This window comes from Solanum verrucosum, unplaced genomic scaffold, assembly GCF_900185275.1.
Source record: "Solanum verrucosum unplaced genomic scaffold, falcon-dt-bn FXZP01000088.1, whole genome shotgun sequence".
NCBI classification, from domain to species: domain Eukaryota; kingdom Viridiplantae; phylum Streptophyta; class Magnoliopsida; order Solanales; family Solanaceae; genus Solanum; species Solanum verrucosum.
The window spans coordinates 1,164,527-1,177,560 of NW_026020077.1; the positions used below are offsets into that span (position 1 = coordinate 1,164,527).

The 13,034-nt window shown below is 35.6% G+C and overlaps 1 protein-coding gene and 1 long non-coding RNA gene across 2 annotated transcripts; one reads left to right on the top strand and one right to left on the bottom strand.

Moving 5' to 3' along the window:
* The first annotated feature begins 5,271 nt into the window (after window positions 1-5,271).
* On the top strand, window positions 5,272-5,853 carry LOC125824201 (uncharacterized). Its single transcript, XR_007442759.1, has 2 exons — window positions 5,272-5,547; window positions 5,627-5,853. It is a non-coding gene; the product is annotated as an uncharacterized LOC125824201 (long non-coding RNA).
* Window positions 5,854-6,356: 503 nt separating this feature from the next.
* Window positions 6,357-9,164, bottom strand: LOC125824166 (malate synthase, glyoxysomal-like). Its single transcript, XM_049503527.1, has 4 exons — window positions 8,692-9,164; window positions 8,106-8,431; window positions 7,689-8,019; window positions 6,357-7,220 (listed from the first exon to the last, which is right to left on the bottom strand). The coding sequence occupies exons 1-4, from the start codon at window positions 9,094-9,096 to the stop codon at window positions 6,564-6,566; spliced, it is 1,719 nt and encodes a 572-aa protein (XP_049359484.1). The 5' UTR covers window positions 9,097-9,164; the 3' UTR covers window positions 6,357-6,563.
* Between the last annotated feature and the right edge of the window lie 3,870 nt (window positions 9,165-13,034).

Here is a 13,034-nt window from a genome sequence, read left to right on the forward strand (position 1 = left end):
AATGGAAAGATGCACCACTGACCTAAGCACACCTTACCTGAAAAATGCCTGACCCGAGAACGCCTAACCTGAGCATGCTTGACCTGAGCACGCCTGACCTAAGGATGCCTGACTTGAGAACGCCTGACCTGAGGATGCCTGACCTGGGAATGCCCGACCTGAGAACGCCTGACCCAAGAACGCATGACAAGGGTCTTCATTTCAAATGGGCTTTGACATCTTTGAAATGGGAAAGATGAACGCCTGACCTGAGCACGCTTGACTTGAGAACGCCTAACTTGAAGATGTTTGACAGGGGTCTTCATTTCAAATGGGCTTTGACATCTTTGAAATTCGATAGATGAAAGCCTGACCTGAGAACGCCTGAGGACGCTTGACCTGAGAACGCCTGACCTGAGGACGCCTGACCTGGGAACGCCTGACCTGAGTTCGCTTGAGGACACCTGACCTAAAAATGCTTGACCTAGGAACGCCCGACCCGAGAATGCCTGACCCGAGGACACCTGACTTGAGAACGCCTGACCCAAAAATGCCTGACTCGAGAAAGCCTGACCCGAGAACGCCTGACACGGGTCTTCATTTCGCCTGACCTGAGAACGCCTTACCTGGGAACACCCGACCTGAGACGCCTGACTCGAGAACGCCTGACCCGTGAACTCCTGGCAAGGGTCTTCATTTCAAATGGGCTTTGACATATTTGAAATTGGAAAGATGCGCGCCTGACCTAAGCACGCCTGACCTGAGAATGCCTGACCCGTGAACGCCTAACCTGAGCATGCTTGACCTGATAACGTCTGATCTGAGGACGCCTGATCTAAGGACGCCTGACCTGATGATGCTTGACTTGGGAATACCCGACCTGAGAACGCCTGACCCAAGAACTCCTGACAAGGGTCTTCATTTCAAATGGGCTTTGACATCTTTGAAATTGGAAAGATGCACGCCTGACCTGAGCACGCTTGACCTGAGAACGCCTGACCCAAGAACGCCTGACTTGAGAATGCTTGACAGGGGTCTTCATTTCAAATGGGCTTTGACATCTTTGAAATTGGAAAGATGAACGCCTGACCTTAGAATGCCTGAGGACGCTTGACCTGAGAACGTCTTACCTGAGGACGCCTGACCTGGGAATGCCTAACCTGAGAACGCCTGACCTAAGTTCGCCTGAGGACGCCTGACCTGAGAACGCCTGACTTGAGGACACCTGACCTAGAAACGCCTGACCCAAAAATGCCTGGCTCGAGAAAGCTTGACCCGAGAACGCCTGACACGAGTCTTCATTTCGCTCGACTTGAGAACACCTGACCCGAGAATGCCTGACCGGAGAATGCCTGACAGGGGTCTTCATTTGAAATAAAAAAAATTGAGTGCTCCGGAGCACCAGATCCATGGGCTATATAACACACGAAGAATCAATGATTTTGGGTACTTCTTGAAAAAAGACCTGTAAATGCGAAAATAGGCATTAAAAAATTGTGTGAGTTACAATTGCCTGCCTGACCTTTTTCGTTAATTAATGAACTTCGTAATCTTAACGAACTAAAATAATTAACTTAATTATATATTTTTGAAATTTATCTATTTTCTATATAGTACTAGATACGGACTCGGTGCCAGCACAAACCCAATATATAATTCACTGTCTCAATGTGATATATACCAGATTTTGAGATTTAAACAAATCTATCTTTGATCGTAAATTTTTCATAAATCTTTTAAATAATTTGAATAGTCAATTATTGTGACTTATAGTGTTTTTTACGTAGTTTACAAATATATAAATTTATTTTTAAAAAATTAAAGATTTCATAAGCAAATTCTCGGTCAAACTTAAACTCTCAAAAACAAAATGTGTCACATAAATTGAAACAGAGGGAATATTATTTTTTATTTTAATTCATGTGATACAAATAGAACTTGAGAAAATATTCAAACTTTAAGTTATTAATTATTGTGATTTATAATATTTTTTACATAATTTTATTGAAACAATATATATTATTTTATTTCTCAATTTATGCGGCACATATTTAAATATTTTAAATTACTAATTATTGTAATTTGTAGTACCTCTTACGTAATTTTTAAATAATATATATTACCTCTCATGTCTCAATTTATAGGACATTGATATGGCCAAATGTTTTTATGTCTTTTGAATATTGTAAGTTATTTATTAACGTAATACTTTTTACGTTATTTTAATCAAATGCGAAATATCTTAAAGTTTTCGAAATAATATTTTTTCTTCAAAAATAACAAAAAATACATTCTGATGGGATGAATGGGTCCGGAAAAGTCCTAATAACAAAACTTTTATACCTTTTTAGACATTTAAAAAGGGTCAAACTTCAGTTTATTTACTAATGTGCACCAATGGATTTGATGTAAAATGGTGCCAAAAAAAAAAGGGGCAAATGCATCTTTGAAAAAGTAGTGTATTACCAACAAAATGACACCGTGGGAATTAGAGGAAAAAACATGAAGCAGACAACTCTCAAAGCAAATTGTACTACCAATCAAAGCAACGTAAAAGCAAAATTACCCAGTAAATTACCAACTTGTCCTTTGTCTAGGAAGCAATTAAGCAAATTTTATAACAGACATAAACAAATGAAAAATGATTTACTGATAAAAACATACTGAAATATGACATATTATTTAATTCATATTAATCCATCCATTTGAACCCAATTAAATATTAAGGGGACTATAACCAACCCATTTATTGCATAATGATTCAATCTTATCAAATTTCACATATTTGAAACATTACATTTAAATTCACTAGAAAGATAATATCGAAATGGTTTCTCTCCACTGATTTCTTTAATACTCCAATTCCATCACTCTCTACAAGTTTTTTATTTTCATCAAAACTAAACATTTTGTATTATTGCGGAACCAAGAAAAAACAAGAATGTTACTCATGAATAAGCCTGGACCATGAATTTTATATCATCCCCAATCTTCTACCCAGAAGATGAACATTCAGGAACCTCAAGTGAAATTCAATCCACAAAATAATGTAATCTATGAACAGCGTCGTTGTGGTAAATTTGACACTGTATTTGATTTGGTAGCGGATAATTCAGAGGGATTATAAGCAAATCTGTTTGAGTTACAATGTCATTAAATATTGAGGAGATAGTGTTTGATGAAAGTCTCCAGCGAAATGAGTTTGAGTTACAATGTCATTAAATATTGAGGAGATAGTGTTTGATGAAAGTCTCCAGCGAAATGAGTTTGAGTTACAATGCCAATTTTGACATCTGAAGCTTGTTGTAACTGATGATAAATCTGTTATACCATGAGATTTTCAATATCTCTTCAACCAGCCATCTTTATTCGATTTTGGGATCTAGCAATGTGTGAGTGCATGAAAAATGGCTTATCCACTTGTTATTGGTTCGAAGCATTTATCTCAGTTCATTCTCTTCGATCGTGTTCCGGCATATATGGTAATCTTTTGTACGTGCTGGAATTTGACGAGAATGGTGCATGTGTTGGTGCTAGTCTTGCTTTTGGGGCTCAAGCTGGTGGTGTCATAATTGTTGGCCATGGTGAGACCTTTCTTCTTAGAGATGCCCGTAGGATTTGCATGTGGTGCTTTGAGTTTGTTTTCATGAGGCAGTCCGCTATCAGTGTACAGACTCGTCGTAGGTACTTCCTATTATTTCCTGTCATTTAAGACATGCTAGCATACTTTGCACATCAGCATGCTATTACTCTATGACTAAAGGGTGGGATCTTACATTAGTGAGATAATTGAACATCAAATTGCTGGTGTAATTATTAGTGATATATCCTCATTCCTTGCAAGGCTTACATTGAGTGTGGATATACTCTGATTGCAATGTATCAGAGGACAGTTGTCTGATTGTCACACGGTTTTGGATAGAATACCAAGGACTGTGTTGTTTGTTGGATTGGATGGATAGAGGCTTATGAACGAGCATTCAACTGTGAGGGAGTATTCAGTTTGTTCTTCTTAATACAACATGGATACGTTATACTCTTGATAGTCATTTGCAATGCAAATCCGTTCATTCCATTTGTGGGGGTTCTGCTATGTTCAATGCTTGTCACTTTCTTCTGATGGTTTCTCTCAAGAACAAGACTTCTTCCTCGACTTTCATTCCTTGTGCTATTGTAATACTTAAGAAATACAATATTGGTACATGGATAGCTACAAAATGTGCAGCTTATTCAAGTATTAACTTACAACTGAGTGAAATTGTCGAGATAACTTACAGGGACAAAGCTTATTAGTACTGGTGTCGCAACATATGAACTCACCCGACCAGATTTGTGGATGGCGACAATCAATCTTGCTGGCCCTTTAGATTTACTTTTACTGCTTACTCTTATGTAGGGTGTTCCCCAGCTATGCCTCTGCTTTTAACAGTATTATGACATTATTCCTTGCTCAAGATGTTGCCTTCACTCAACATGTGCCAGTTGGCTCCTCCTATATCGCGTGAGAAATTCACTTCTTCTATGACACTTGGTTTGGGCTACTTGGCTTGCTTGCTGAAAGGAGGTACTTCAGGAATTCTTCAAGTGCATACAACTGATCTTGAAGGACGTTAGGAACAAGCAAAGCAGTTGGTCAACACACATTTTGATCACTTTGTACCTTGTGAAACAATGATTTATTGTATACAAGAGTTCAGCTTACTTTTCACTGTGCATTTGAGTTGCTATGCGCAAGTTTGGTGCAGAAAATGTTTCCGAGGTTATGAATATTACTTCACTTCCCTAGTACTACCCATGAGTGCATTCATAACGGTGTATATGGCCTAATAATAAGGGAGCACAACAAAGCAGAATCAAATATTTTCCCCCTTCTCATATGTTAATACTACCATGTGGCCATTAGGAGAGTGACAGAATAATGCAAGCATCTACAAATCTCTGTGAGCCTACTGGAGCCAATGTTGTAGCTGTAGCAGGCTACAAGACTCTTCTTATGGAATTGTTTTGTAGGGTATTGCTAAGGAGATTCTTTGGACACCAAAGTAGTGTCCCAAGGTCTATCACGGATTCATAGAATGTGAGGAAGTTCTTTGCCTATGTTCAGTTATGGGCTTCTGACAATGATGTTGTTGATTTAGGCTTTACTACTCGAACCTTGAGGACAAGGTTCTTATTAGGGCCGGAGGTATTCTCATGAATGAGTCTGTACCAGTATTGACAAAGCAGCCCACCAATACCATATTAAGTGGCTCTGCTTGGGATCCAAGTTGATATATAGCTACTTGTGGGAGCAAAATAGGTTTATGCGAATATTGTTGGAGTGTCAGTATCTCCTCATTCCCGTTCTATCTGTTATTCTCACCCCCCTTTTTGAGTCTACGCTTCTCATTTCCCTTCTATCCTTAGTTACTATTCCTTGTTATCCTTTCAACTACCTTGTTGATCTTAAGCTTTCCATTGTAATAGTTAGTTTGAGCATGCAATCAAAGGAATTGATTCCTTGTAGTTGAGCATTCAAGTGTTCACTTCAGAAGATCTCTCAAGAATGGTTCAGTTTCGCTAATTCAGGTAATATATTCTCTCATTTTTATTTGTTATTCAAATAAGAGAACAAAGGAATTTTGAATAATGGGGTTATTGGGTACAGATGTAGATGAAAGCCTCACTGGAGGAGATGCCATCAAGTTATTTGCCATGTCCAATTTGCCTCGTCAAGAGCTCAAGCAGGTTCTTTTCTTTTCTACTTCCTTTATTTCCTTAATATCGTTCACTTGTACCCAATAACCCCATTATTCAAGTGAGCCGTTATTTTCTTAGATAGTGTATATATGGTCAAAATTATTTTATTATATGGCAGATCTTGAATCCTCTTGACTTCTTCGTATGCTTGCTTCTTTATATTTTGAATCTCCCTATTGAAAATCCTGTCTCTGCCATTGCATGCACCTGTCTAGAAACCTTGTTTTAATGTTTGTCAATGCTTTGGCAAGAGCTCAAGTGCAGTATGTGCTTTGTCTCAAGTTTGTAACACCGACAGCCAATTAAATAATTTGAAAAAAATGAATATAACTTAAATAATATGGTGAAACTGGCTACTGGGTGAAAATAGCACCTTCTTTTATACATATACCTTTGTGTTGCCAGAATTGTGCAATGAATTTACAGATAAACTGATTTTAAACAATTTTAGAAGTTCTCAATCTCGCGTAACACACACATAATCTGGCTGTGAGCTGAAAATCCTATAGTATTTTGAATTTAGACAGTGTTAGCACTAGTTAAAATGCATGTTTTTAGCGGACTGTGCTATGCTCATATAGAAGTTTGACACATGAAAGATGTTCGAACAAGGTACGTACTAAACAATTCACGAGGACTACAAAATGAACAATTTCCTTTATTACAATGGATAGATACAAATAACAGATAAATTGAAAACCAAAGCTGAACTAGAGAGCCTTTGGATAATCAGCAATCCTCTCAAAGGCAAAATTCCCTTTCTTTTCATCATTACTGGGGAAGATGGCAATACTAATAAACAATACAGGGACAACAAATTAATAGGAAATGAAAAGCTGCAAAATTTAGAGCCGGGATGATCCAATAGGATGATGTATGACAATGTTATTGTAGGCATCAAGAGTCATAAAATCATCCAAAACTGGTGCAGTGCATTGCCCTGTGAATAACTTGCAAGCCACCTTGTACATTCCCTTCTTGAATTTCTCCTTTCCAACTTCTCTCTCAATCCTAGCCATTTCATCCTCAACCACTCTTCCAAACAGGTCTAAGTTCACTTTCACCCCAAGTCCATCCCCATCCAATTCCACACCATATTTCAGCCACTGCCAATTCTGGACTCTGCTAATCTCAGCTGCAGCAGCTTCCTCCATGAAGTTGTAAAGAGGGACACAACCAAGCCCTGTCAGCCAGGCTGCCAAGTACTGAATTCCCACTCGGGTGTTCAGCCGAAGGCACTCCAAGGTACAGACCCCTCTCGGCCTCTGCAGCAGGTCTTCTTCATCTAGAATGGATGCATCTCGACGCTTCATGGAATGGATTTGGTTTGGGGAATTGCCCATGTTGTTAGTGAAGACTTCCATGCATGCTGGAACTAGGCCAGGGTGAGTAACCCATGTCCCATCATGCCCCGCCGTCACTTCTCTTAGCTTATCCTTCCTTACAAGTTCCAATGCTGCCTCATTAGCTGCTGGATCATCTCTAATTGGAATATGAGCTGCCTGTTTCAAGGATCCAACACAGCTATTATGCATCAATTTGATCATGTACAAGAAGATTCCAAATTAACCTAATGCAGAAATTGGAAATTACTCCAGATGTTTTTTTTTTTCAGATATTGTAAAACTAATAAAATAAAATAAAATTGGTGTTGGGTTGATAATCACACAAGTATCAAAGGATGACAATATTGCAGCCAACACACTAATCGGCTTACGATCTGTCATACATATCAACAACCGCTAAAGTATTTCCTATTGTACTCCTACATCGCTCCAATGTGGGAACGATCATGTGCGTACTTTTTAATATCATAACATCCTACTAGCATGCAAATGTTTTCGTGTCCATATGTTTGGTAATTTATACATTTTATTTGAGTTCCTAATAAAAATAATACAAATATGCTTGTGTAAAATTATTTAAAGAACATAGAATTAAAAAAAGAAACTGAATTGATGTAGACATACCATGCCTCCCATAGCATGAACGCCACGCTTATGACAAGTGTGGATGAGCAAGTCGGAGTAACTCCTCATAAAGTGTTGAGCCATGCCAACTTGTGTCCTATCGGGGAGCAATCGATCAGGGTGACCCTGGAATGTCTTGATGTAGCTGAAAATGTAATCCCATCTACCACAATTGAGGCCAACAGAATGGTCCCTCAGTTCATACAAGATTTCATTCATCTGAAACACAGCTGGAAGTGTTTCAATTAGGGCAGTAGCTCTAATGCTTCCTTTCTCAATTCTAACCCATTTCTCTGCCCTCTCAAACACATTGTTCCATATCCTAGCTTCCCTGATCAAACAAAACAAAAACTGCTACATTTTCTTGGAATATAATTCTCAAGACTACATAAATTTACTAACAAGAACACAACTAACCTAGAATGTTCCATTTTGGGTAGATAGAAAAAGGGTCCAGATCCTTGACCTTGGGCCTTGCGGAAGTTGGCATAGTTGTGGAAAAAGTAGAGGCCGAAGTCGACAAGGCAACCCGTGGCAGGCTCACCATCAATGAAGATGTGAGCTTCTGGCAAATGCCACCCTCTTGGGCGCACAAACAACTTAGCTGTCTGATCATTCAGTTTATATACTTTATTTCTGGCTTGATCATGGAATGTTATTGTTCTATTGACTGCATCCCTCAAATTTATATGGCCTCTCATTAGATTCTCCCAGCTTGGTGACAGTGCATCTTCAAAGTCCGCCTGTGGAATATTATATTATGAACTGCATTACAATGATATGCAGAAAGAAAAACAAAATGCACATATTCTGGATATGCTTCCACTCCAAATTGAGGTTAATTACTTACATAAAGGTCTAGTGCTACCATTATTTTTGCTCAATTATTTCCTTCAATGTAATTCACACTGGCCTTTTTTTCGTTTTTCTTAGTTATATTAAAATGAGAGTTCTGTTCTACTATTAACTTGGGAAGGGAGATGCGACAGGGGATATGGCATACCATGAAAACTTTGGCTCTAGAATTAAGGGCATCGATGACCATCTTCCTATCGACTGGTCCAGTAATCTCCACCCTCCGATCAGCCACAGCCTGCGGCACAGGAGCACACACCCACTCTCCTTCCCTAATATATTTGGTTGTTGGATCAAAACCCGGCAAACTGCCATTATTGTACCTCATTTTGGCCTCTCTCCTGCACTCCATAGCATACTTGATATGATTCCTGAATTCCCTCTGCAAACTAGCTACAAATTGCAAAGCACCCCTAGTTAAAATCTTGGAAAATTCAGGATCATATCTTCCCCTAATTTCCACTCCTTCAGGTACATCATAACCTATAATTCCACTGCTCTTTTTTGGAACAGTGGTTTTGGGTTGAGTGAATGTCTCTTCAAAGCTAGCCATTTTTTCTTCTTTTTGGTAATTTCAACTAACAGTTAATGTACTTGTTTCTTTCTTTCTTTTTTTCTCTCTGAACAGACTAGGTAGCTGATGGCTGCAATTTATAGGGGGGAACATGAGCTTTAGCTAGCGTTTCACTATAAATTTAAAATTTATTTTCAAATATCTGTTTAGCTATGAAATTTGACAATTAAAATATTTTCAAGTTATTAAAAACTCGTTCAAATTAGTCTTTAGATTTTTGAGACTTCCCCTCACAATTTAAAAAAATTCAGTTGAAATGCATGTTCAAACACAATTTAAAAAACTAAACCTTAAAAGTTTTAACTTCAAAATTTATGATCAAACGGGAGCTTAAGTTAATGAAATTTATAATAATGTGGATAGCTAATGATTGCATGATTTTTATTTTTTTTTATTTTTATTCAATAAAAGAAGAATAATATGTGGATAACTAAGGATTTCATGAGTCCCCTTATAATATATTCAGCAAAGCTTATCAATATGTGATTGGTTGAAAGTCCCTTATCTTTTTTTTGTGTCCCCTTTATTTATTTTATTTTAATGTTTTGTCCCTTGGGAAAGCTTGATGTAATTGATAAAGTTATTGTCATATAATCAGAAGGTAACATATTCAATTTGTGGAAATAGTCTCTTATAAAATAGTACAAGATAAGACTACACACAATAGATATTTACAATCCGACCTTTTCCTAAACCATATTCATAGCTAGACCTTGAAGGCACGGATGAGTCATTTTCAACTTTCAAAAGTCTTTTCCAAATCCAAGGAGCCAAGTTGTAAATTCGTCCATCCCAGTGAGGGATGCAGCTAGTCGATAATACATTCGGATCATTCCAGTGCTTCGAGCATAGAGTATATAGAAGAACATGTGAATCCAATTAGTAGCAAATTTACATATTAAAAATGAGATGCGTAAATTTGTCTTCTCTTTGTAAAATTAGATATTTTAGGTATGTATTTTCTAAAATTGATATAAAATATGTGTCTGCATCTAATATCTATGCTTTAAAAAAGCTAATTGATGCATTTGGTTGAATATTGAGTTATTTACACAGAGGACAAGCAATCAATTCCACTTGATGCATTTTTTCCGAGTTAATATCTTAAATAGTCACTCAACTTTGAATAATTCACTTATAAAGTCACTCAGCTTTGAGTTTTGCACTTAAAAAGTCACTCAACTTTGTTTTATAACTCAAAAGTCACTCAACTATTAATATTCACTTTGAAAGTCATCCAACAAAGTTAAATAATTTATTCATTAAATTTTGTTGAAATCTAATTTTTATTTTACACTGTTCTTTTAAGAAATAATAAGATATCTATTTTAATTATCTTATTGATCCGCTCCAATTATTTAACTACAATTTTTTTGAAAAACTTACATTAGCAATTGACGAAAAAAATTGCTTTTCCATTCTAGCAATTGTCTTACAAGAATTAAACATGCTGGAAAATTGTCCAAAAAAAGAAAAGGTTAGAATTGATCAGAAGTAATTAAAGAGTAATCAAAAAGACGCATAATAGCAAAAAGCAATGTTTTATTATTTTTCAAGAAAATAATTTTAAAAAAATTGTATTCAACAAAATTTAATAAAATAATTAAAATGAGTATTTGTTTATTTATTCTTTAAAATTAGCTCAAAACAAAAATTGTATTTCAATAAAATTAATGAAAATATTATTTAAATTAGTTGAGTGACTTTCTAAGTAAAATATCAATAGTTGAGTGACTTTCTAAGTGAAATATCAATAGTTGAGTGACTTTCTAAGTGAAATGTCAATAGTTGAATGACTTTTGAGTTATATAAAACAAAGTTGAATGACTTTCTAAGTAAACTACTCAAAGTTGAATGAACTTCTAAGTAAACTATTCAAAGTTGAGTAACCATCTGAGATATTGTTTCCATTTTTTCCTTTTTCTTTTAGTGGTGCACTTATATTCTAAAAATTCTTAATTCCTCTCTCATTATCCGATTATAATAAGAAAATAGGTCTGGAGACCATATATAAAAGAACACGTAAATCAAATTACAGTAAAAAAGAAAAAAACTTTGGAAACCATATATAGCAGAATACGTGAATTCAAAGAAGAAAGTCTGAAGATTCATATTCTAAAAATTTTAGATTAACCTTGATTATCCAATTACAATAAGAAAATAAGTTTGGGACCATATACAGAAAACCATGTGAACGGGGATCATATGTATGTCTTTTTTTTTCTACCATGCTAAGTTAAAGAATGCCACATGAAATAGGACGGAGGAAGTAAGAAAATAAAGTCTTGGGGTGTGGGGTTGGGGAAGGGGATATGACACTCCGATTATAGTAACAGAAATAATTCTTGTTGAGGATTTAAAGATATGTAGAAGAAGAACATGGTGTACAAAGAATAAGTACCCACAAATGTGGCCCATGAAAATATTATGCCAGCTGCGAAGAAATTTCCAGTCCACTAAATTCACAAATCTACGTGTGATGGAGAGTGACAGCAACACAACCACACAAGAAACGAAACCGGACCTATACACAAATACAAGGACGTAAAACTATCTTTTACGTGTCATAAAAGACTGATTCATTCCTTAAAAAATACGAGGTCTAATACATTATTTCCTTCAAATAAGAGGTAAGTTTTTTATGATAACAACCCGATATATATCATAGATTAACAAGATATCATAGACGACTAATTATAAGTGTTTGGTTCTTCAATTTTTAATACGTGGATAGCTATTGATTTCATAGTTTTCTTTTATAATATGTGGACTTTTTTTCTTTATAATATGTGGATAGCTAATAATATCATGATTTTCTTTAGAAGAATATAATTGGAAAAGCTTATCGACATGTACTTGATATGTGCTTGGTATAGAAGATCAAAAGCTTATCTTTTATCTATCTCATAAAAGACTGATTCATTCCTTAAAAAATACGAGATCTAATACATTATTTCCTTCAAATAAGAGGTAAGTTTTTTATGATAACAACCCGATATATATCATATATTAACAAGATATCATAGACGACTAATTATAAGTGTTCGGTTCTTCAATTTTTAATACGTGGATAGCTATTGATTTCATAGTTTTCTTTTATAATATGTGGACTTTTTTTCTTTATAATATGTGGATAGCTAATAATATCATGATTTTCTTTATAAGAATATAATTGGAAAAGCTTATCGACATGTACTTGATATGTGCTTGGTACAAAAGACCAAAAGCTTATTTATCTAAGTGTGCTGTTGTCTTCTTTCATTTGACCCTCTTTATTTACTTTTTTATTTTGAGATTTTGTTGTTTTATATTCATGCATTTACTATCACACCCAAGTTTTATATATATAGGGTTGTTTAAAATTTGAATAATTCCAATAAAAAAATGTTTTATTGATAATGATTCGATAACGGTGCGTGAGTAATAATTCGGGTGATAATTTTGTACGTTCATTATGTTTTACTACTTAAGGTGTACAATCAAAGCATAATCAGGTTGTTCCTTTCGTATCAAATGCTATTCTTACTTTGCAATTAATCTTTCTAACATCATGTGCTACTAATACTTTTCTAAACTGGTAGATTATATCTAATTTAATCAGGCACAAATTACTTGACAATATGATGGTTCTTTGTTTCTTTCTGTTTAATGCCCCTAGTATTCTAAATTCAGTAAAAACTTAACACAAGTATCAAAGAAGATATATATGCATGTTCTTATGCTATACACATAGAGAAGACCAAGGCCCTTGAAATTACAAGGTTCACATGTACTAGAAAAGTAGCACGAAAAATGAACAGTAGTTTTTATTATTACAGGGAAAGACACAATACTGATGACATATTGATTGAAAAACAAAGCTGATTAAGAGAGCCTTTGGATAATTAGTTATCTCCTTAAAAGACAAGATTCCATTT